The 23,562-nt window shown below is 33.3% G+C and overlaps 1 protein-coding gene across 1 annotated transcript in view; it reads right to left on the reverse strand.

Moving 5' to 3' along the window:
• Positions 1–23,562, reverse strand: part of LOC107447654 (SPG7 matrix AAA peptidase subunit, paraplegin) — a 73,928-nt gene that overhangs the window by 7,790 nt on the left and 42,576 nt on the right. Inside the window, exons 13-18 of the mRNA XM_071187048.1 lie at positions 20,248–20,410; positions 19,710–19,820; positions 10,955–11,070; positions 7,640–7,723; positions 2,187–2,259; positions 996–1,168 (exon numbers count right to left, since the gene is read on the reverse strand). Coding sequence (XP_071043149.1) covers positions 996–1,168; positions 2,187–2,259; positions 7,640–7,723; positions 10,955–11,070; positions 19,710–19,820; positions 20,248–20,410 — 720 coding nt within the window. The remainder of the gene's footprint in view (positions 1–995; positions 1,169–2,186; positions 2,260–7,639; positions 7,724–10,954; positions 11,071–19,709; positions 19,821–20,247; positions 20,411–23,562) is intronic.

A 23,562-nucleotide genomic window follows, 5' to 3' on the forward strand; every position in this document is an offset into this window, starting at 1 on the left:
AAACATAATCATACACACGCCTTTGTGAAATAATAGAGTCTTCATTGAGGTTTTCAACCAATAAGCTTTTATTGATTGAAAACCCCCCTTCGACTGTTGCGTTACCATGAGAGAGGATAAGAAAATTTTTTATAACCTCCCACCAATTTTAAAAATTTTTTTCTCCGTGCAAATCTTTAGAAAAAAATTTTTAAATCTCTTTTGCTGTGGATTAAACTCTAAGAAACTCTTTTGCTCTTCTTTTTTTTGGCAGCATCACAAAACAGTAAAAATTCCTTTTTTGATTTTTCTGCTGTTGTTTCAGCTACTATTGTCTGTAAACCAGTTATTCACACAAAGAGCAATAAACCTAGCAACACTATTAAAAATTCCTTATCATTGGATAAACAGGAGGAAAATTGCTAACAGGACAAGTTCTACCAGCGAAAGAGGAATGTTATTATGAGGAAATTACATATTTTGAATGACAGAATTTTTCCTTGAAACTTTATTTTTGCCTGTCAGTCTTTGAATGAACTATAGTTTTTTTTAATTTTCCTAACTATATGAATATGTAAGATAAATCCTGACTTTTTCCTGACTTCATGAATATGTAAGAAAAATCCTGATTTTTTAGCTTAATTTTAGAATAGCCTGACTTTTGCATGTTTTCCTGACCGTGCAGGAACCCTGTAATAGATAGTACCTATTATTTGGACGTGGGAAGTAGAGGCACAAGCATAAACAAACATAATTCTTTTTAGCATATACATGTTAAGGGAATAATTTTAACTTTAGTAGAAAAACTGTTTTCTGCCAAGAAAAGACAATTATTGTGAAGCAATCATGGGGGTTGGTGAGTGGTAGCGAACAGGGGGCTGAGCCCCCTAGTATATATATATAAAACAGATTTTTTTAGTCTAATAATTCTAGTTACTCTAATTGTCATTGAAATCAGTCATAAATTAAGAGCTTTAAGTAAAAAGGTCAAAATAGTGATATAAATGTGTGCTCACTTCGTCGATGGTACGAGCCAATCTTTTACTGTAAGGTTTTTTACCAACAAAATTGCTTTCACCAGTTTCTTCCTCGGAAGGAAATGAGAGGGGACCAATTATTTCATCCATACCATACTGCCTTATTTGAGAGTATGCCATCTTTGTCACTTTCTGAAGGTCATCTTTGGCCCCTACAAATAAATGGTCAGTCAATAGTGGTTTGGTTATTTCAACAGAGAGTAAAACATTAATAATTTATTACAATATGAAATGTAGGGTAAGGAATATCCAAAGGGGATTGTAACAATACCATATTTTTTTTTTTTTGGAAACACTTTCTTGAAATTTTTATATATCTTCTTTTCTGTTCTTCATTCTTTTCTGTTCTGCATTCTTTTTTTTCTGTTCTCAGATATATTTCATTCCAAATTAATTAAAACTTTGATTCTCAAATCATCTTCTTTTTCATTCTGCGTTCTTGCACTGAATAATACTGTATATTATAGAACCAAAACTATAATATTTCTGTTTGAAGTGGCATATTTTTGTGTACTTTTATTTTTATGTGGAGCTTTCTCGGGGTGGCCACAAACACTCAGAATAAAAAAAAAGACTTTCCAGACTGAATTTCCCTAATTTTCGTAACCAGTGGATATATTTTTATTAATTTTTCAGTCATGTCATAGTCTTAAAATGTATTACAAAGAACTTATACTTGTCATTAACATACAAGTAAATTGATTTTACTGATTTTTTTTAGCATTTCAGATGAATTTTCTGTGATTTCTCTAATTTTTGCAGAAAATTTCCCTGCTCTTCCTAATTTATGGCCACCCTGTTTGTTTATATAACAGTGTAAAGTTTACTCTTTTTATTTTTCACTTGAATTTATAGTATTGTTTGTTTAAAATTCAATCAAACTACCTGAAGAATGTTATGTTAAGCAGCATCTTAAAAGAATTGAGTCTCACTAAATAATGTATAGTTCAATCTTTTTATTTTTCACTTGAATTTATAGTATTGTAATTCAATCAAACTACTTGAAGAATGTAATGCTATGCATCATAAACGAATTGTGTCTCACTTATTATCAGATACCCAATAATTTGAATCTGACAAATGCTTTGTAAATTGAGTACTTTGATTTCTTTCCAACTTGATAATGGAGGCCAAGAAAAATGCATGTTCACAATTAAAGCAAAAACTTACCAGTACTAATTTGATTGAAGATTAATGCTTCAGCTGCTCTACCTCCCAATGCCATACACATTCTCTCAAATAACTGTAAACAAAAAGACAAATATTTTATTAGACTTTTGTGTATCATATATATATTTTTTTTTCAAAGAGAAAAAAACATTCTTATATACCTCCTCCTGTAATTTTAAATCAGGCTGCGTAGCCAGAATTTTCAACAAAAAAAGCACCTCTTAAGTTATTTTCAAGAAATTAAAAAAATATATTTAATTACTTTACTAAAAGGATCATAATAAGGATCTACTTAATAATAAATATTATTTTTTCTATCGTTTATAGTTCTTAATTTATAAGTTCTTATTTATAAAGTTTTTATCTTATTTATAAAATTCAAAAACATTTCCAAAAACTTTACATAATCATGATAAAATAACTAGCTACTGATAAAAGCTGCAGAGAAAATTGAGAAAAATCAAGAATTTTTTTAAAAATTTATAACGACAATCGAAACGACTAAGAAAAAACTCTTTCTAAAATAGAGAAAATTAAGCACTTTTCACAAACCCCAAATAAAAAAAGCACATTTAAAGGCTTTTAAAAAATGCAAATAAAAAATAATCACCTTTTAAAAACACTACACACCCTGTAAATGCTAAGACATTTTTTTAAAAAAGTCTTTGGATGTAGAAGTGAAAAAAAATCCACAGTTATGCTATCTGAATAAAAAGAGTTGAATGTGCTGTGAAGATGAACAATTATTTAAATTATAATTTATCACAAAAATTAATTTACCACATTTGAACTTCTTTGAGTTCATATTTCATTGAACTGTTGGAAAAGAACTTCAAATACCTTGGAACAATAATCAATGATCAAAACAGCATAAAAACAGAAGTAGACAACAGAATTAAAATGGCAAGCGTTTCTTTGGACTAAGAAAGCAATTAAGATCAAGCCTAATCAGTCAAAAAACTAAAATTACAATTTATGATTCTTATTCTACCTGTATTGCTCTATGCAAGTGAAACATGGACACTAAACGTAGACACTCAGTGTACTCTTGGTGTTTTTGAAAGGAAAATCCTTAGAAATATTTTTGGCCCAGTACAGGAGAAAGGTTGTTGGCGAATCAGATACAACTTTGAATTATATAGACTCTATGGACAGCCACAGATAGTGCAGGTCATCCGAAGCAATAGATTAAGATGGCTTGGCCATATCTGGAGAGGTCCAGAAAATAATGCAGTCCGAATCGCCACCTTTTAAAATCCTTCGGGATCTCGGGCTAGAGGAAGACCTCCAACTAGATGGCTGGGTGACACTGCTAAAGATCTAAAAGTATTAAAGATAAATAACTGGAAAAAAGTCGCCATGGACAGGAAGCGTTGGAGGCTACGCGTGGTTGAGGCAGCCAAGGCTTGTAAGGGGCTGTCGTGCAGAAGAAGAAGTTGGAAAAGAACACAGAAAATTATAGAATTGATTCAGGTAAAAAAATATTAGTATACAAATCACAATTTATTCACCTTTTGATTTAATTCATTGAGTTCAGTAGGAAATTTATTTACTTATTCTTTAATTTATTTATTCTATGCTGCAATGTTAATTTAAAAGACAATTCAAATAAATTCGATGCATCATTTTGAATTTGACAAAAGAATCTTCGTGTTGCAAAATGCTTATAGTGAGCATACAATACATTGATAACAGGCCTTTGTTATAACAATTTTGTACAATTTTAATATTTAGGGCAAACATGTTGCAGTAAACTGCTGCCGACCGCATAGCAAAGGAAGTGGTGAGAAGTATTTAAGAACAAGAACTTGAAAATAAAATATTAAAATTCAATTTAAAAAAAATATTTTCAGATCTATACATACTCAATATACATATATTATATAAGGGGTGGCCAACCTGGGGCTCGCGAGCCACATGTGGCTCTTTGAAGAATTATTTGAGGCTCTCAATAAATATACCCGAGTTCCCTTTTCATTTTTGTGCTATTATATTTTTTAAAAATTATTATCGTTCCATTGTGTTTCAAAATGTCTTTTAAATTACTGAGAACAAATATGAAAAACTAAGTGCAGCGTTGTTCAATTCAAGGTGAGTTTTCCATTTCCAACATAATTATGACACAAAAAGCATCTGTAGAATTAGAATTAATAAAGTGGCAAGAAGATCAAGCTCTACAATTAAAATATATGTCGACGTCGATTCCTGAATTTTGGAAATTTGTACCAGAATCGAAGTATCTTGAATTAAAAAAGGCTGTTGGTCAAATTATTTCAATATTCGGAACAACGTACTTATGTGAATAATTTTATTCCACTTTGAAATTCCTGAAATCCAAACACCGATCAGCATTAACTAACCAGCATCTCAAGGAAATACTGAGAAGTGCTGTCACCAATTTTTAAAGAATTAACAAGAGAAGTAAAATAAATGTGCTTAATTTTTAATATTTAAATTCAATACACATATTTTGTACTTTTACTTATATGTTTTCAATAAATATAATAATTGTAAAAAAAATTTAATACCTTTTTTGCATACCTTTTAAATACGTATTTATTTGCGGCTCGCAAATAATTTCAAATTTTGAAAAATGGCTTGATTATTAAGGAGCTTGGCCACCCCTGTATTATATTATGCAAAAATTTATATATGTATAAAAATATACATATACATATACAGGTAACATTTATTCAGAGTCAATGTTAACATTTTCTCGTAAGGCAAGGATTGCAGAAAATGTTCAGAATTACAGCTTCGCTTATAATGATAACTTGATCCAACTCATGATTCCTCTCAGTTACACCTCAATTTTTGTGCATTGAGTTTATTTCTGGTACTTCGTAATGAGCCGCTAAGAGCAGCATCAGGCTCACTTGCTAAAGTTTATTTAATTTAATATGTAAATAGTAAGCAGTATTTTACTTTAACTGCTTGGAACAGAGTTACTAATATCTCATAAGTAAATGTATGCAGGGGTGATTGTGAGCCCAAGTCAAAATTCCGTAAAATTTCTTGAGTAAAAAAAAAAAATGTTTAACTCGAAAAATTAGAAAAAAATTTAAACAAGGATTTTTCCTTTTTCTCAATATTTCTTAGTTTATTTAAAATTTTACCCATACCTATACCATTTACAAATACCTATGATGACCTGGAGAAGTAATTGAAATTTATAAATATGTCTTTCTTTCTTGAGTTTATTGTAACTATTTACTGATAAAAAATGAATATTAATCTTGAATATAAGCTGATAAAGTATCAGGCTTTCCCTTACAAACAAATAAAATAAACTGTGTTTTCAAGTTCCACCTTTGAAAATTTGATTTCCGGAAACTTTTGTGATCAATGATTTTCTTAAACGTTTGAACCTTCGATCTCCGGAAACTTTCGGATCACGGTTAGCGAAAAATCCGGANATCATTTTATTCCAATTCCTTTGAAATTCGTGAAATCCAAACACCGATCAGTATTAACTAACCAGCATCTCAAGGAAATACTGAGAAGTGCTGTCACCAATTATTCACCAATTTTTAAAGAATTACCAAGAGAAGTAAAATAAATCTGTTTAATTTTTAATATTTAAATTCAATACACATATTTTGTACTTTTACTTATATGTTTTCAATAAATATAATAAATGTAAAAAAAATTTTAATACCTTTTTTGCATACCTTTTAAATACGTATTTATTTGCGGCTCGCAAAGAATTTCAAATTTTGAAAAATGGCTCGACTATTAAGGAGCTTGGCCACCCCTGTATTATATTATGCAGCATCAGGCTCACTTGCTAAAGTTTATTTCATTCAATATGTAAATAGTAAGCTGTATTTTACTTTAACTGCTTGGGACAGAGTTACTAATATCTCATAAGCAAATGTATGCAGGGGTGATAGTGAGCCCAAGTCAAAATTCCGTAAAATTTCTTGAGTAAAAAAAAATGTTTAAATCGAAAAATTAGAAAAAAATTTAAACAAGATTTTTCCTTTTTATCAATATTTCTTAGTTTATTTAAAATATATTTAAAATTTTACCCATACCTATACCATTTACACATATCTATGATGACCTGGAGAAGTAATTGAAATTTACAAATATGTCTTTTTTTCTTGAGTTTATTATAATAACTATTTACTGATAAAAAATGAATATTAATCTTGAATATAAGCTTATAAAGTATCTGGCTCTCCCTTACAAACAAATAAAATAAACAGAGTTTTTAAGTTCCACCTTTGAAAATTTGATTTCCGGAAACTTTTGTGATCAAAGATTTTTTTAAACGTTTGAACCTTCGATCTCTCGTAACTTCCAGATCACGGTTAGCGAAAAATCCAGATTTTTTCCGGAGCACAATCAGCCCTGTGTATGAGTATAAATACTGTCACGAAACTAAATCTTATATTGGTGGCATGACAGCATTTAAACTCATACACTGATTATTTCTAATAACATGCCAGCTATTATTGATTTTATTGCCCCCCGTATTTTTACTCATATTCTAAAACGGGGTTGCTTCTTTACAGACAAAACAACATTCCTCGAAATTTCTACTCTTTAGCTGAAAAAAAAAAAATTTGCTTTCAAATTAAAATTTGATTGTGATAGCATTAGCTGATTGATAACAATATATAGATGGCCTAGAAAAAGATCTTTTGGTCTTAAAAAACTAAAAACTGGAAAACACGCAGTAAAAAAACTTCTTGAGAAGGCAAAGGCCCACCCTGGCCTGTCGAGCCATTGATGATGACAGATGAAGATGTAATGTGCATTCATTCTTGCAACACTGTAGCAGGCAAAGCTATGATCACAGTAGAGTAATGAATGTCTTACTATAAGTTTAAGTTTTGAAGCAACAGGTTCATAACTGTTATAAGCCAATGACTGCAACAATTTGGACACATATAAACATGTTTTATAAGTTGAGTATTTTTAAGGATTTTTTTTTGAAAATCAAACTGCCTTATTTAAATAACTTTTTTTCTAAACAGAATTATTGGGAAAGCTGCTTGACTGCACAGAATCATTAAAAGCATTTGAAAAAATTTATACTGATTTGTCACTAGGTAGAACATAGACAAATTTATATAAATTAAGCAAATTATGTATATTTTGACCACTTTTAAGAACAAAACTAAAAATAAATTAATAAACATTTTAAAAACTATGTTTTTTCATGTTGATTGAAAAGGAAAAAAAGTAATTTTATTGTGTTAAACCTAAAATGGAAAATGTTGGGCATATTTTATGACAACCAAAATTTTTTGTAACACCTTTTGAAAGTTAATCATGCTACTTTCTTTATTTTGTTTTAGATGTCAAAAATAAAATAAAAAGTTATTCCTCTTTTCTTTCTTCTGAAAAAAAAAGTTTTATTTTATTTTATTACTTCTGTCCAAAGAATTAAAATTTGGCAACAACAACTAATATATTTTGCATTTAAAGCATGTTAAACTTACTTCTTCCGATGAATACAGCTTTTGATCTGAAGGAAGGTATTGAGCAAAACCTAGAACGTTTGTAGTTCTCGGAACAATGGATACCTTCAAATGAAAGTAAAATATACATGTCCACACAGTAAAAATATATGCCAATACAAATTGATTGATACATAGCAAATACAATTGATAAGAAAGTTCAAATATGATAATATTACTATCATTATGGATGGTGTTTTCAATATAAATGTAAACAATAACAATCTTGAGCTCGATACCTGCTCTAGTTTCGGTTAAAAAGTTTGACGCTGCTTACTACACGTTATTCTGCGAGGCGATATTTTCAAACGGATAATTTTGTTTTCATCAAAAGAAGTAAATTAGATAATTTCTGAGCTCAAATCTGCCATATTTCATAAGATATTAATGTTATTAAATAATTCTGGTGAGTTTAAAGTGAAAATTTGTTTTAGTTATTTATATATTGTTAAAAAAGGTGACATGGCTGCTAGATTTTGAACAACTCGCTTTTTGGCTGTCATGATTTGGCCTCTTTCCATTTGTTTATTACTGTTTGCTCTTGTAGCAAGCTGTGCACCATTTTACGTTAGTGTTAACACTTTTACCATTGTAAACATAAGTAATAAGTAATCAAATACCATGTTTGCAGGAATCTCAAAACAAAATGATGCCAAATGGCATTAAAATACAAAGGAAACAGTAAACTGGAAATTTAGGCGGTATCGAGCTTGCAGCGTTCCCTAGTGTAGAAAACACCATCCATTAATAGCATATCTAAAAGACATTATCGCAAATATTAACCATGATGATAATTATTGAATATGATATTACTATGAGAGTTGATACATTTTTAGAAGGTAAAGGGGAAACATTGATTACTGTAAAAATAATATAAAATAGTTGGTAAAATATCACGATTCATAGTAAAATATTGATATTTTTTGACACTATATTACAGTATCAAAATTTATGCAATATTGGTCATAGGAACCGACTTTTGTGTTGCTGAATGCTCGGAAAAGCAGCCGACAACATGCGGTTTCTATAACCGATAATTGTATATTTCTACAGAATATCAAAAACAGGACATTAATGTCAAAGGATTAGAGTCGATATATTCAGATTAAATTTAAAAAGTTTAATTATAGTGGAATACATAAGGAAAAAATTGACTTTTATTAAAAATAATCTCGATAGAAACATTTTTTTAAGTTAACTTCATAACGGAATGTTTGAAATAATAATTCTGATGATACGCATTATCGAGCCGAGATGACTCGGGTAGAGCATTCCCTTTCTAATGAGGTGAACCGGATTCCCAGCGATGGCTGGTCGAAAGGAATTTCACATCCCGCTTGCACTGATTGCAGTGCTGATGTGAAATATTCTCAGTGGTAGATGAATCATGGGTTAGAGTCCGCTAGCCGCCAGGCTAACCGTGGGAGGTTCTTGAGGTTTCTTCTCCATGCAACGCAAAAGCGGGTTAGTTTCATTAAAAAATGCTTCATGAAGGCAAATTTCTCCCAATACTTGATCCAGGAGTTCCCTTGTCTTCTGGATTGGGTTCAAAATTACAAGACTTCAGAGTTGAATATTAGTAGTCGTAGACCCAAAATTGGGTCGCCTGTTCTATGACGGTTATAAGATATGCATTATCTCTAGAATGAATTACACCAGTGGTTCCTGAAACGGGTGGGCACATGTCAGAGAGAATTGGTTTGAAAGAAATTCCATTAAATAGACTCTTTTTTTCGTTAAAAAATATGAAAGCTAAAAGTCTAAAAATGGAAAGGATGACATTCTGGAAAATTCATCATTAGATGACAGCCACTTCGTCATATAGAGAATTAGCCGCATAATAATACATTACATATTCCAAAAACTATTTCCCCATCCAAATATTTTGTGTTTCTGTTTTATATTGTAGTCAACAATAATTAAGTATTAAAATGCTCTCATTTGTTATAAATTGTATGTATTTGGATATTGAGAAGCTGATCAATTAAACCAATTTTTTTTCGTTGCTAAGCAACAAAGTCATGAGATTTTTGGCACTAATTCATCAAATACACTCGATACAGAAGTAAACAGCCAAAGCCCTCTTCACCAGGTCCCGACTTAGCCTAATTGGGGCCCGGGGCAAAAACTTCTTTGTAGAGGTCCTCACTGCTTCAATAATGAAGAACCAAACTTTATGGAGGTATTTAAATTTTCACCTCATTATGCATAGGTAAAAAAAATTTGACTAGAACCTAAAATAGCTATTAAGTCCTCCCTCTAATGGTCAGACGAAATATTGTTCTGTGCATTTTATTGATTTTCTGACAATTCTATGTCCATCATGCCAAATGCAGACTTCGGACTGTTATTTTCAGATTGTTAACTTTGACATCTAGCTGCGAAAAATTCTTATTCTGGCTGACATTAGGGAGGAATACAGCTGAATTTTAGCAATTATGATGGTTGAATTAAGCCAATCAGAAGTCTATATTTTTGTAAACACATCGCATTTTGAGATATGTAAAAATACAGCTTTTGATTGGCCAAATTTCTCTTTCATAATTGCGAGCTGAATTCCGCCTTAGAAAGCCACGGATTTACGAAATATAGATTTTTTGTGTTCATACAATGGATTAGCTAGAAGAAGCTAATAGAAAACTGACATATTTTTCCCTGCACTGATATTTTGATCAAAAAAAAATTCATTAAAGAAGGAAACCTAAAATAAACTTTTTATTCGATTTTGGGGCCGCCTATGATGTGGGGCCCAGGGCAACTGCCCTCGCCTTTGTCAGGCACTGTTCTTCACGTCTTTTGTGTCCATAGCCTACACATATGGTTTGCATGGGGAAAACATAGGGTACGTCGATGGTTATCGCTGAATGCATAATGTTTAGCAGACAAATAATTAATAAATGAAGAGTGGCCGGGGATAGCCTGGTGGGCAAGGGGCTGGGCCCACTTCCGACAGTTTGAATCCCGCCGGCCGAAGACTCCTCGTGTAGTAAAGTGACTGATGCACATTAAATCTTTCAAGTCGCAAAAGTCCTCCATGTTCCCATAACAAATCAATACCTCTGGGGGTACTGGATTGGTGATCGATCGTTCTGTGATTTTCAGATCAAAATTACGATCTGTGAATGTATAAATGTGTCCGCCCTATAAACGGGTGTGGCGTATGGTGTGGCAGAAGTCGAATTCTTGGCCATAGATGGCGCGACTGAAAAACAAGAAATGCACACTCTGCCTTAAATTCACCAAGCAGGTTGACCGTGTGGCATTAGAAACAACATAAATGAAGAAAAATGAACTTACTTTCATCAGTGCATCTGTATATTTCATAAGCCATCCAACTAATGCGTGCCCACATTCATGAAAAGCAATGATTTTCTTCTCTTGAGGAGAAATCACTTTACTTCTTTTCTCCGTACCTGCAATTTGATTCAAAACTATAGATTACAGCTAAAGGGTTCCCACTCTCTTTACTAAAGCAAAAATTAAGCACCTTTCTTTAAAAAAAAAATTTAAGACTTTAAAAATACGCTGGTGGACAAAATTAAGAGATGGAAGACATTTTCCCAAATATCTCAAAAAATACTGAATATAAATAAATGAAATTTGGTATGGATATAGCTTATTCCATGATAATAAAGTATGCAAAACAAAAATGAAAATGCCATTCACTGGCAAGACCTATTCCCAATAAATCCAATGTAGTCTGAACTTAAGAATAAAAGATGACAATAAAAGTGAGGCTTGTACAGTGTGTGTTGCCTCTAGTATGGTGTATGGGCACCCCTGACAGCATGCACAACGAGTATGCATGCTGTTAATAAGAGAGTTAAGGAGGAAGACCCTCCCATTCTTCCACCAGAGCAATTTTTAACTCCAAAATGGTTCTGGGGGGAGGAGAGGTTGGCGCATCGCAATAGCTCTCCCAAGACCATCCCAAGCATGTTCAATAGTGTTGGAAAATGTAAACAAATAGATGGGCAGTATTTTCCTCTTGGCTGAGTCACTTCCTGTGGGAAGTTGGGTCACTTCCTGTTATCTCAGCTAGAAGGAAGTGGGTGTTTCTGCTTTTAGTCAGTTATATCGTTGCTGTGGATAGAAGATGTTTCTTCTCTTATGTTATGTTTAGAGAGAGCTATGTGATGTTAAAGAGTTATGTTTAGTTCAATTGAATGTAGTTTTTCTTACTTTATATTTAAAGATTTATATTCAATAAATATAGTTGAGCAGTTTTCCATGAAGTGAATTCTTGAGTAGTAATAGATGTCTTCAATATCTTATACTTAGTAAGCTGGCCCCTATTTTTCAACATTGGTTATGGGCCAGGACATTTAGTAGGGGACCGTGAAGAATTTGTATTGATAATTTGAAACATATTTTGAAGAACTTTTATAGAGAATGGCTTTGCTACCAGAAGGCTTTAACTTATTAAGTTATGATAATTGGGACAAGTGGAAAACAGACATTAAAATATTGTTATTAGATAAAGGCTGTTGGAAATTTATTGATGGAAAAGAAGAAGAGTTGGAAGTTTCAGCTACAAGAAGAGAAAAACAGGAATTTGAATTAAGAAGAGATGGATCATTTTCTACACTGTATTATGCAATTCAGCCAGAATTCAGACCGCTTATTCAAGATTGTTTAGATGGTAAAAAGGCTTGGGAGAAATTGGTTCAGCATTTTGAGCCAAAAACAAGAGGCAGACTCATTCAGATACTTGATGAGTTTTTTAGCATTAAGTATCAAGCTAATGAAAGTATAAGCCTTTTTATTGCTAGACTTAAAACAGCGGTGAAAAAGCTTAGTGAATTAAATCAGTTGTTTCAAGGATTCCAAGCAATAAGGCATCTACCACCTGAGTTCTCCGGTATAGTTCAGTTAATTTATCGTTGGAAGGATGAAGATTTTACGATTGATAAAATTGCCGAAGAACTGATAAGAGAAGAAAGCAGACTTACACAAGTGAAAGCTGATATTCGTCCAGAGGTTAGTGCGTTTAACATTTCTTCTATAAGTAAAGATGAAGAAAGATATGGAGACAGAAAAAAATCTCAAAGTAAATTTGTAGAAAGTAATAGAAAAGTCCTTGGTCCATGTCATCACTGCCACAAGTATGGACATTTAGTTGCAAATTGTAGAGATAGATATGTCAGAAATGTAAAGTCAAAGTGGGGTAAACAGAAAAGGAATTTCAATGATCAGTCAGCTGCTTTAGTTGAGACTTATTCAACACACTCTGTGGAAGTTGGTGAAACCATGTTTAAAAATGATGATAGAATATGGGTTTTGGATTCCGCTGCAACTACACATTTCTGTAAAAACAAAATGTTAATGTCAAGGTATGAAGAAACAAATAATGTAAGCATGGCTTTGGCTGTTGGGGATACTTCTAGTAAGGTACTAGGAAAAGGAACTGTTGAATTTTCAGTTAAAGTAGGAAAAGAAATGAGTAATATAACTTTAACAAATGTTTTATACAACCCAAGTATTCGAAGAAACCTAATATCTATTTCACGATTAGAAGCTGCAGGAGCTAATTTTGTTGGAACTAAGGGAAAATTATGGATTTATTCAAATGATTGGTTGAAGTTATTTTATGCCACTAGAAGAGATGGATTGTACTACCTGAAGCCATACAAATATAAAACTGGAACTCCAAAAGCTGAAAATAGTGGACTTAATGTTGGCACTTGTAAATCAGGAACAGATATAGCCACATTGTGGCATAGGAGATATTGTCATATTAATTTTGACTACCTTAAAGAAACTAGCAAGAACCAGAGTGTAAGGGGATTACCTAATATAGAAAAACCAGATGAAAATTGTGTCACTTGCCTCCTTGCCAAGTCCAATAGAATCTCATTTAAATCAATTCCAAGTCGTACTTCTCAACCCCTTGAAGTAGTATATATGAATATCTGTGGTCCTATGCCGAAAACTTCAAAAGAAGGAAATAGGTATTTTTTGGCAATTATAGATGATTACAGTCGTGCAGTAGTTTTATACCTTATGAGGAATAAAAGTGAAGCATTTAGGAAATTTAAGAATTATCATGCAAAGATGGAACGCTTGACTGAAAGAAAATTAAAGTGTATCAGGAGTGACAATGGCGGTGAGTTCTGCAATAACCAATTTGAACAATACTTAGAAGAGCATGGAATTCGTGCTGAACGAACTAATTACTATACGCCAGAAGAAAATGGTGTATGTGAAAGATTTAATAGAACTGCTCTGGATGTCATTAAATCTATGCTGGAGGATAGTAACATGAATGAAGAATGGTGGGATTGAAGCAGTATGTTGTTTTGTTCATACGTGGAACAGAATTTCAAGAAAGGGAAAGAAAACGCCATAGGAGATGTTGTATAGAAAGAAACCACCAGTAATGTATTTTAAAGTGTTTGGATGCAAGGCTTATGTTGGTGCACCTAAACAAAAGAGAAATAAATTCCAAATGCGTGCCAAAGAAGGTATAATGCTAGGTTATGCTTTTTCAACCAAAGGCTACCGTATCTACTTACCTGAAGATCGAAAAGTTATAGAAACAAAAAATGTTAAATTCAATGAAAATGAATTTGCAGTGGAAGTCATCCTGGACCCAAGTAGAAAACCACCAAGAAGAACAAAATGGAATGAAAAAGAAGAATCAAGTGATGAAGATATTATTCATAGGCCAGAATTTGACTCAAGTTGTAGTCATGAAAGCATCAAGAAGGTATCAGATTTAAACTGGTTAAGAAAAGCAACTAAACGATCAGATGGATCTAGAAATGATATTTATTATTTCATAGAAGGGTCTAAAAACCGATTTAGGTCATCAAATGACATTGAGAAATATTGCGATAGTCATGGAATTAAATTTGAAAAAGATATATTTGATTTTAGTGGTAGGAATGAATACTCTGGTAAAGTAACCAGAAATGAAGTCAGCATAGTACAAGAAGATGAAGCAAATTTAATTGAGTATAATATTCCAAAAAGCTACAAAGAAGCAGTTGAGTCAAGAAATTGTGAAAAATGGAAGAGGAAATTGAAATGATGAAGAAAAGAGAAGTGTGGTCATTGGTAGAGAAGCCGAAAGATACTAAAGTGATAGGTATTATATGGGTATACAACCTAAAAACCGATGAATTGAAGAAAATTGTGAGACATAAAGCCAGACTTGTTGCACAAGGATTTAAGCTTTATATGCAGACTTAACAGAAGAGATTTATATGGAACAACCTGAAGGTTTTGTAGTGGATGCATCAAAAGTGTGTAAATTAAAAAAGGCAATATATGGATTACGTCAATCAGGACGTGAGTAGTACACTGAAGTAACTAGTGTATTATACGAATTAAAACTTGAAAAATTAGATTGGTGAAATGGAATATTCACAGGAGATAATGTGTTGCTATTGTTATATGTAGATGATATTGTGATAATGGGAAAAAGTCAAAAGAACATAGATCTAATTTTAAAAGAGTTGAATCAAAATTTTGAATTAAAGGTTTTGGGAGAAACAAGGAAACTTTTAGGTATAGAATTTGAGAAAATTAATGGTCATTTAGTAATCCACCAGAAAGAATATATAGAGAATACAGTGAAGCATTTTAGCAAGTGGTACAACATACCCATAGTTTCATTGCCAATAGCTAAAGGATTAAATTTGTCAATGCAGGATTGCCCACAAACAGAAATGGAGAAAGCAGAAATGGAAAACATTCCATACCGAAGTGTTCTTGGATGTGTGTCCTTTATAGCAAGTAGGACAAGACCTGAAATATCTTATGCTGTTAATATTTTATCGCAGTATCAAGAAAATCCTGGTATCAAACATTGGCAAGCTTTACTGAAATTATTAGGGTATCTGCAATATACAAAAGAAAATATGCTTGATTTGTCGAAAATCTTAGATTTGTCAATAAAGTGCTACACGGATGCAGACCATGCATCAAACAGAGATGACAGAGTGTCAATAGGAGGAACTATTGTATATGTAGGTGATATCCCTATCTTGTGGAAAACCTTTAAACAGAAAAGTGTTTCAATTTCTACCATGGAGGCTGAGTATATCTCTTTATCGGAGTCAGCCAAGGAGTTAGTGTGGTTAAAAAATGTGCTAACTGATAAGAAACTCAAATTGGACGTACCAAGCTGTGAATTGTTTTGTGATAACAGGGCTGCTATTGATTTTTCTAAATCTGAGGTTGAGAACTCTCGCAGCAAACACATTGATGTTCGTTACCATTTTGTGAGACAATATGTGAATGACAAATTCTTTGAATTAAGATATGTTAGAACTTTGAACAATACAGCGGACTTGTTAACAAAGCCTGTGGTTAAAGAACGAATGAGATCCTTCTGTAATAAAACATATTTAAGGACTTAACTCAAGGTTACAAATAAGTGTTTAACTTTTTAGCACATCAAAAGGAAAAGGGGGCCGAATGTTGGGAAAATGTAAACAAATAGAAATGTAAACAGTATTTTCCTCTTGGCTGTGTCACTTCCTATGGGAAGTTGGGTCACTTCCTGTTATCTCAGCTAGAAGGAAGTGGGTGTTTCTGTTTTTAGTCAGTTATATCTTTGCTTTGGATAGAAGATGTTTCTTCTCTTATGTTATGTTTAGAGAGAGCTATGTGATGTTAAAGAGTTATGTTTAGTTCAATTGAATGTAGTTTTTCTTACTTTATACTTAAAGATTTATATTCATTAAATATAGTTGTACAGTTTTCCATGAAGTGAATTCTTGAGTAGTAATAGATGTCTTCAATATCTTATACTTAGTAAGCTGGCCCCTATTTTTCAACAAATAGGATTCAGGTCAGGGGATTTGGCTGACCAATCCATTCGTTGCTTATCCTCGCTTTCCAGATACTCATCAACCATGAAAGCCCTATGTGGTCGCGCATTGTCGTCCATAAAAATGAACTCAGGGCCAACAGCGCCCCTGAAAAGACGCACAGAGGGCTCTAAGACCTCCTGCCTGTATCTGTGGGCATTCACGGAACTATTGTCAAACAGATGGAGCGGTGTGCGGGTATCTTGCATGATCTCTGCCCAAACCATGAGTCCTCCACCAGCATAATAGTCCCTTTCGATAATGTTGCTGGGATGGTATCGGGTTCCAGGTTCCCTCCATATCAATAACCGTCCAGAATCAGGTTGTGAACTGAATCTGGACTCATCGGTGAAGAGAACATTAGCCCATTAAAGCTGTGTCCAATTCTGATTTTGTCTTAATTTTGCCCACAATGATTAGTATGACTGTTTATCATCAAATATACATATACCACCACTGACAGTGCCAATTATTTACTTTTCTTAAAAAAAATCAATAAATTAAAAAATAATAAAAAGAATTTTATTACAATGTAAGCACTGATATAATTGTATTAATTAACAGGGCTTACAAAAGAAGTACCAATCAATTTTTGAAAATCTGGGGAGTTTTATTTTTTTTTTTAAATTTCAGATTGTTAAAGGCTAATGTCATCATCGAAACTAATCTGTATTACATTTTAAATGATTTCCTTGAAATTGAAATGCAAAAGAAATTCTCGAAAATGTTCCACGCTCGATGCATAGTCTAATTCTAGGTGATAAAAGATTGAGTTTTTGTTTTAAAAAATTTAACTGAAAAATTGTTCCTATCAATTACAGTGATGCTGAAAAATTAAGGACTTTTAAAAACCTTGTACCAAAACTAAGCACTTATAAGGGCCCTTATTTTCCAAAATAAAAATTAAGCAGTTTTTAAGGACTTTAAAGGACTGTGGAAACCCTGTGCTAAATCAAAGACAAGGACTGATCTCCTGAAAATACAGGGTCATTCCAAATGAATACAGAGATTAAAGACGCCTATAACCATTTAATGAAAAAATAATTCATCAATAAAATTCACACAGAATGTAGAAGGAACTTCAAAATTTTGTATGACATGCAGATTTTTTATGTGACTTCTCTCTGTTGCACGGACAACATCTAGGCGGTAGTAGATTCCATTCTGAAGCATTTGTGCAGTCACCGACGCAAAGGCATTACCAATGTGTTCTTCAATTGTTTTCCTATGCAAACATTCTATGCCATCTGCATATGTTGATCCCATTTTCAGGCTATCGATTGTAACACTGACAAAATCTTCTCTGTACTTTGATAACAGAATGAAAATTGTTAAATTCTAATATGCAGAATGCTTTCTACATGGGTCTCGCCACTTTCACTAATGAACTCTGTGCATGCGTAGGATTCCGCTTCACTTACGTAAAGAAATTTAGAATTTCTATCTACATTCTATTTCAATGTCATTGATAAATTATTTTTTCATTAAATAGTTATAGCTAAACGCCGGTGGCTGAGTGGTAGCGCATCTCGCTCCCCTGCCACAGGTCCTGGGTTTGATCCTCGGGTCGGGCAGGGTTGACTCAGCCTTTCATCCCTTCAGTGGGTCGATAAATGAGTACCAAGCATGCTTGGGAACTAAACACTGGGGGTTTCGCGTTCGGCTGACCACCTAACCGGAACATCTGCTTCTGCACCCCAGAGCCCAAGGGCAAGAAAACTGAGATGGGCACAGTAGGCCATGGCCCTCTATGGGCTGTCGCGCCGCTGAGTTTAGTTTTAGTTATAGCTAAGAACTAGAATAGCCTGGTAGGTAGGGCACTGAGCTTGTGCCCAAGAGTTCCAAGGGTTTGATCCCCACTCTCCGAAGACTCCCCGTGTAATAAATGATCATTGATGCACGCTAAATCAGTCGAGTCTCAAAGTCCTCCATGTTTCCAGAACAAATCAATACCTCTGGAGGTAACAGGGTGCATAGCCAAATTATTCAACAAAAAATAAGCACCTTTTAAGCACTCAAAACATATTTGTAAGCACTTTATATCATAATTAGACAGGATTTTAAAGTTTTTGACAATTGACGGTTTTATTTTGTTTTAACCGTCATGTCAAAAGAAAAAAAAAATTTATTGCATTGTTTTTGACAATTGTCAAAAATCATAAAATATTGAATCATGTAAAATTAATGGCGTTTTCATATGCTACGGACTGACAATACGCCAAAAAAAAATTGGGGTTGAATTTGTTGAATGAGTTAGTTTATATTGTTGTACATAGATGGCACCACAAATGCTGACATAGATGGCAGCAGTGTTGTCATTAATATAACCTCTTATCTATAATAAAATATTTAGTCCAGTTTCAGCCTTTACTCAGGTATGTTGATTTATTTCTCATGACCGCCATGCTTAAATTATTGTGTTAAGTCTTTAGAATTAATTGAGAAAATGCTGAATGGATCAATGTAAACTGTGCTTTTTTGCATAATTCGTAGTAAAAATTGACATGGTAAAGAAAAAAATCTAATTTTCAAAAAAGGAAAACTAAGTACTTTTTTAAAAACACCCAATGAAAAAAGCACCTTTAAGGGCTTTTAAAAATCGAAAATAAGCACCTTTAAATACTTTTTAAAAATGCTACGCACCCTGGGTAATGATCAAGGAGTTTCCTTGTCTTCTGGAATTGGTTCAAAATTACATGGCTATGGAGTTGAACACTAATAGTCATAAACTCAAAATTTTGTCGGCTGTTCAACGTTGGATAAAATAAAAATAGTTACAGCTGTTTGTAATCGCTATATTCATTTTGAATTACCCTGTATTATGTGAATGACATTGAATATGTTTCCAAGCAATGTACTTTCGGTACTGGGCTGTTCAGAGAAGAAAAAAAAAACTTTCCTATTTTGGAATACTCTTCAATTCTGAAGCTCTTTATGAAATTCTTTTAGGAAACTTTTCATAATCAGAAGTTCTTCAAGGGATCGGCAGAAGAAAGTTTCAATAATAAAAAAATTTTCTTACATAAACAAGCTATGAAAATGTCAAAGGAAAACTGAAGAGCATTCCTGACATATTCCGAATACAAAAGAAAGCTACTTTTACGCAATATAATTTATTGCAATAATAATTTATTAAAAACTATGAAAACCTAAATTATAGAATGAACTCCTAATGAATGGGATTTTCAAATGAAAAACTAAAATAAAACAGAAGAAATTATGTCTATAATTACCGCCGACAACTCTTTCAACAGCATATTCTAAATCAGTAGAAGAAACTTTTTTCTTTTTGTTGCGTGCAGCATACAGAGCTGCTTCATTGCATACATTGGCAATGTCAGCACCTGAAAAATTTAGATCTCCAGGTTATGAATCTTAAGCAAAAAATATTTTTTCTATTATTTTATAATCTTAAACATTTCAACAACAAAAAGAGGTCAAATAGTAAAATAAATAAATTTTTAGATTTAACAAAAATGTATAAAAGTTTCAATTTGTTTGAATCTACAGAAGTTTTGAATAAAGTTTCTAAAAATATTAACTGTATAAAGACAGATAAAAAAAAAACCCTTGAAGATATTGTTTCAAGTGTTAATTTCTATCAATTTAAATTACAAAACTATACAAATAAATAAAAACTCTTTCCTCTTACTGCAATCAGGATTTTTTGAGCAAGCAAAATAAATTTTGATCTTACTTAATAAAAACTGGAAACCAAATAAAAGAATAAGTTCATAGAATGAAATGAATTAAAAGAAAAACCAAAATTACCACTAAATCGGGGAGTTAGTTTAGCTAATCTCTCAGAGTAAGAGTCAGGAGTTGATTCCAAAGTAATAGATTTCAGGTGTTGCTGAAATATTTCCTGCCTTTCTATCAGAGTTGGCAAATCAATTAGAATGTGCCTATCAAAACGGCCAGGTCGCAATAAAGCCTAAAAGAGACTCCTTTATTAGATTAATATTATAAACAATATATAATATAAACAATATTAAATGAATATTAACAGTTTTAAACTACTGTTGATATACTGAACAAAGCAGAGTCTCTCAACAACAAATCTGGTAAGTTCTCGTTCAAAAACTTACAGTACAAACATTTTGTATAATGAAGGTAAGGGAGTTCTGCAGTCACTTACTACTAGTTTTTAACTACTGTTGATATACTGAACAAAGCAAAGTCTCTCAACAACAAATCTGGTAAGTTCTCATTCAAAAACTTATAGTACAGATATTTTGCTTAATGAAGGTAAGAGAGTTCTGCAGTTACTTACGTAAATGTCAAAAAATGTTTATTGAGTGTGAAGTTCAAAAATATATAATAAATTTATATTAATGTATAAATAACAATATTAATTTTATATAAATTTAGTAAAATCGCTAATTTCAGCGCTCTAAAACTGTTCTTGTTTTCCAGTGACGCCACCTATGGCAAGAATTCGACTTCTGCCACACCCATACGACACACCCTTTTATAGGACGGACCCATTCCTTCATCGTAATTTTGACCTGAATCAGAGAACGATCGATCTCCAATCCAGTACCCCCAGAGGTATTGATTTGTTATGGGAGCACGGGGGACTTTTGCGACTCGACAGATTTAACATGCCTCAGTCACTTTACTACAAGTGGAATCTTCGGCCGGTGGGGTTTGAACCCACGAACTCTCGGACATGGGCCCAGTGCCCTACTGACCAGGCTATCCCGGCAGGCTATATCGATAACACCTAACATTAATGACTACATAAATACAAGGGGTGATCAAATGAAAAGGTACGAAACGACACGGTGGGTACAAATGTAGACTTTATTCAAAATATACACCATAGGCCTGAGCACAATGATCCCACTGATGAACAAGCTGCAAGATTTCTTGTTCCCAGAATTCCTGTGCCGTGACGAGACCCAGTCATTCACAGCGTCCTTGAGTACGTCATCCGAGTTGAAGCGCTTCCCTTTCAGGTGTTTCTTCAGTGGACCAAACACGTGGAAATCGCAGGGCGACATGTTTGGACTGTAGGGCGAATGGTCCAACGCCTCCCACTTGAACTTGGCCAGTTCCATGTATGTGACTCTGGTGGCGTGTGGACGCGCGTTATCATGTAGCAGAACCACACCCTCCGTGAGGAGCTCCGGTCTTTTGTTCTTGATGGATCTGCGCAGGCGTCGGAGTGTCTCACGGTACACATAGGAATTAATGGTTTTTCTGTGCTCGAGTTTCTGTTCCCCATACGGACTGCCGCATCATTTGGACGCTGCTTTTGCTAAGAGCCTCTGCTCTCTCCTGCGCATACGGGAACCCGCTCATGCTTCGGTCCCAGTCAGGGACTCCAATTGTATCCCGAGATGTCTCGCTACGTTCTCCCATGGCGGAATATGCAAATATTTAACTGTTACGTTTTTACGTCGTTTCGTACCTTTTCATTTGATCACTCCTTGTATGACTTGAAATTAACACATTGAAGGGTATATATTTGCCAGTAATACTTAATAATCCTAATGGTACCACATAGTTAAAATAATGCTTTGCATTTGCTGTATTAATGCTTATTTGTATTTAATACTTCTTAGTTAATAATAACATTACACAACTAACATTTTTTTAAATTTCCAATGAGCTGCACAATCGGTCTTGTCGATGAGCAGACCTAGTGCATTCTCCAGAGGTGGTATCCACTCTTTCAGGACCACCACAATGGGTGAGATACCGTTGGTCATGCTAATTTGGATGTCTAGTTCTGCCTGCTGTATTAATGCTTATTTGTATTTAATAATTTTTAGTTAATAATATTCTTGATTCATACTTCAAAATGTTGATTTAGCTTTGAGAGTCAATGCCATAGGTTGTGCAAACCCAAAATACAATATCTTTGAATAATAATAAAATTTTATTTTAAGGAGTGATGCTGTGGTCACTGTTTTAATAGTGTTTTCAAGTAGATACTTATCTCTTTATTACATATTCATAGCATTATCCATAAATGATGTCATGTGACAAAAGGAGAGTTACCAATAAGTATGACAATACACATTTTGACTGAAATCTTCTTCTTCCTCAGCACGACAGCCCCTTACAGGCCTTGGCTGCCTCACCTCCAACGCCTCCTATCCATGGCAACTTTTTTCTAGTTGTTAATCTTTATTACTTTGAGATCTTTAGTAGTGTCCTCCAGCCATCTAGTTGGAGGTCTTCCTCTGGCGCGAGATCCAGAAGGATTTTTAATGAAATCAGTGAATGACTGATTGATTGAAATCAGTATAATTAATAATTTTAGTTTTAATACTTCATCCTGCTTTTCATCAAAATACATCTAACTATTATTGTTGTTATACCCACAATTGTTGTTTTAAAATATATTTTATAATGCGTGTTTTGCTTCCAAACTGATAGCATATGTTTATGTAATGTAGCATGATATGGGAAGGTAGGGGGAATGGTGACAGTTTGGAACAAGAGGAAGTGGTCAAAATTATTGAAATAAAAAGTGGAATATGATTTATGGATAGCTCCTTACAGCAATTTCACAATCTAAAGGTTTTTTTTTTTAAATAGGACAAATTTCTTGCTTACTTTGAGGACATGCACCACTGGACTAATAAGCAAAAAATTTTCTTTTTTAACGATAGGTACTGAATTTTCGTTTTTCACAACGGAAGAAGATGGATGTATCGCTCATTTAACATTACCCAGTGGGCACCTGTGAACTTAAGTCACATATGCAAGCAACATTACCCACGCTACACTGCCACAAATACCCATTCTTAGGGTGGGCTACATTCACACATCAGAGGATAACACACAGAGAGAAACAACCATACCCTGAACAGGATTCAAACCCGAAGGAAATTGGTTTTACAGTCAGGCACGCTAAGCACTCGGCCAGCTGGCAGATGATATAAGTAAACTAGTGCCGTTTGAGATGGGGAAAAAATAAAACTAATATTTTTAAAAACCATGTTTTTGCAGTGGAGAACCATAATTAAAAAACAAAAATTTGATAAACGAAAAACGTGGGACGCATGAAATACATAACAGTAACAGTATGTGTGCTCATGAGAGTATGTGTAGGTATATCTGTAATTGTAT

This window comes from Parasteatoda tepidariorum, chromosome 10 (genome assembly GCF_043381705.1).
Source record: "Parasteatoda tepidariorum isolate YZ-2023 chromosome 10, CAS_Ptep_4.0, whole genome shotgun sequence".
NCBI lineage: Eukaryota > Metazoa > Arthropoda > Arachnida > Araneae > Theridiidae > Parasteatoda > Parasteatoda tepidariorum.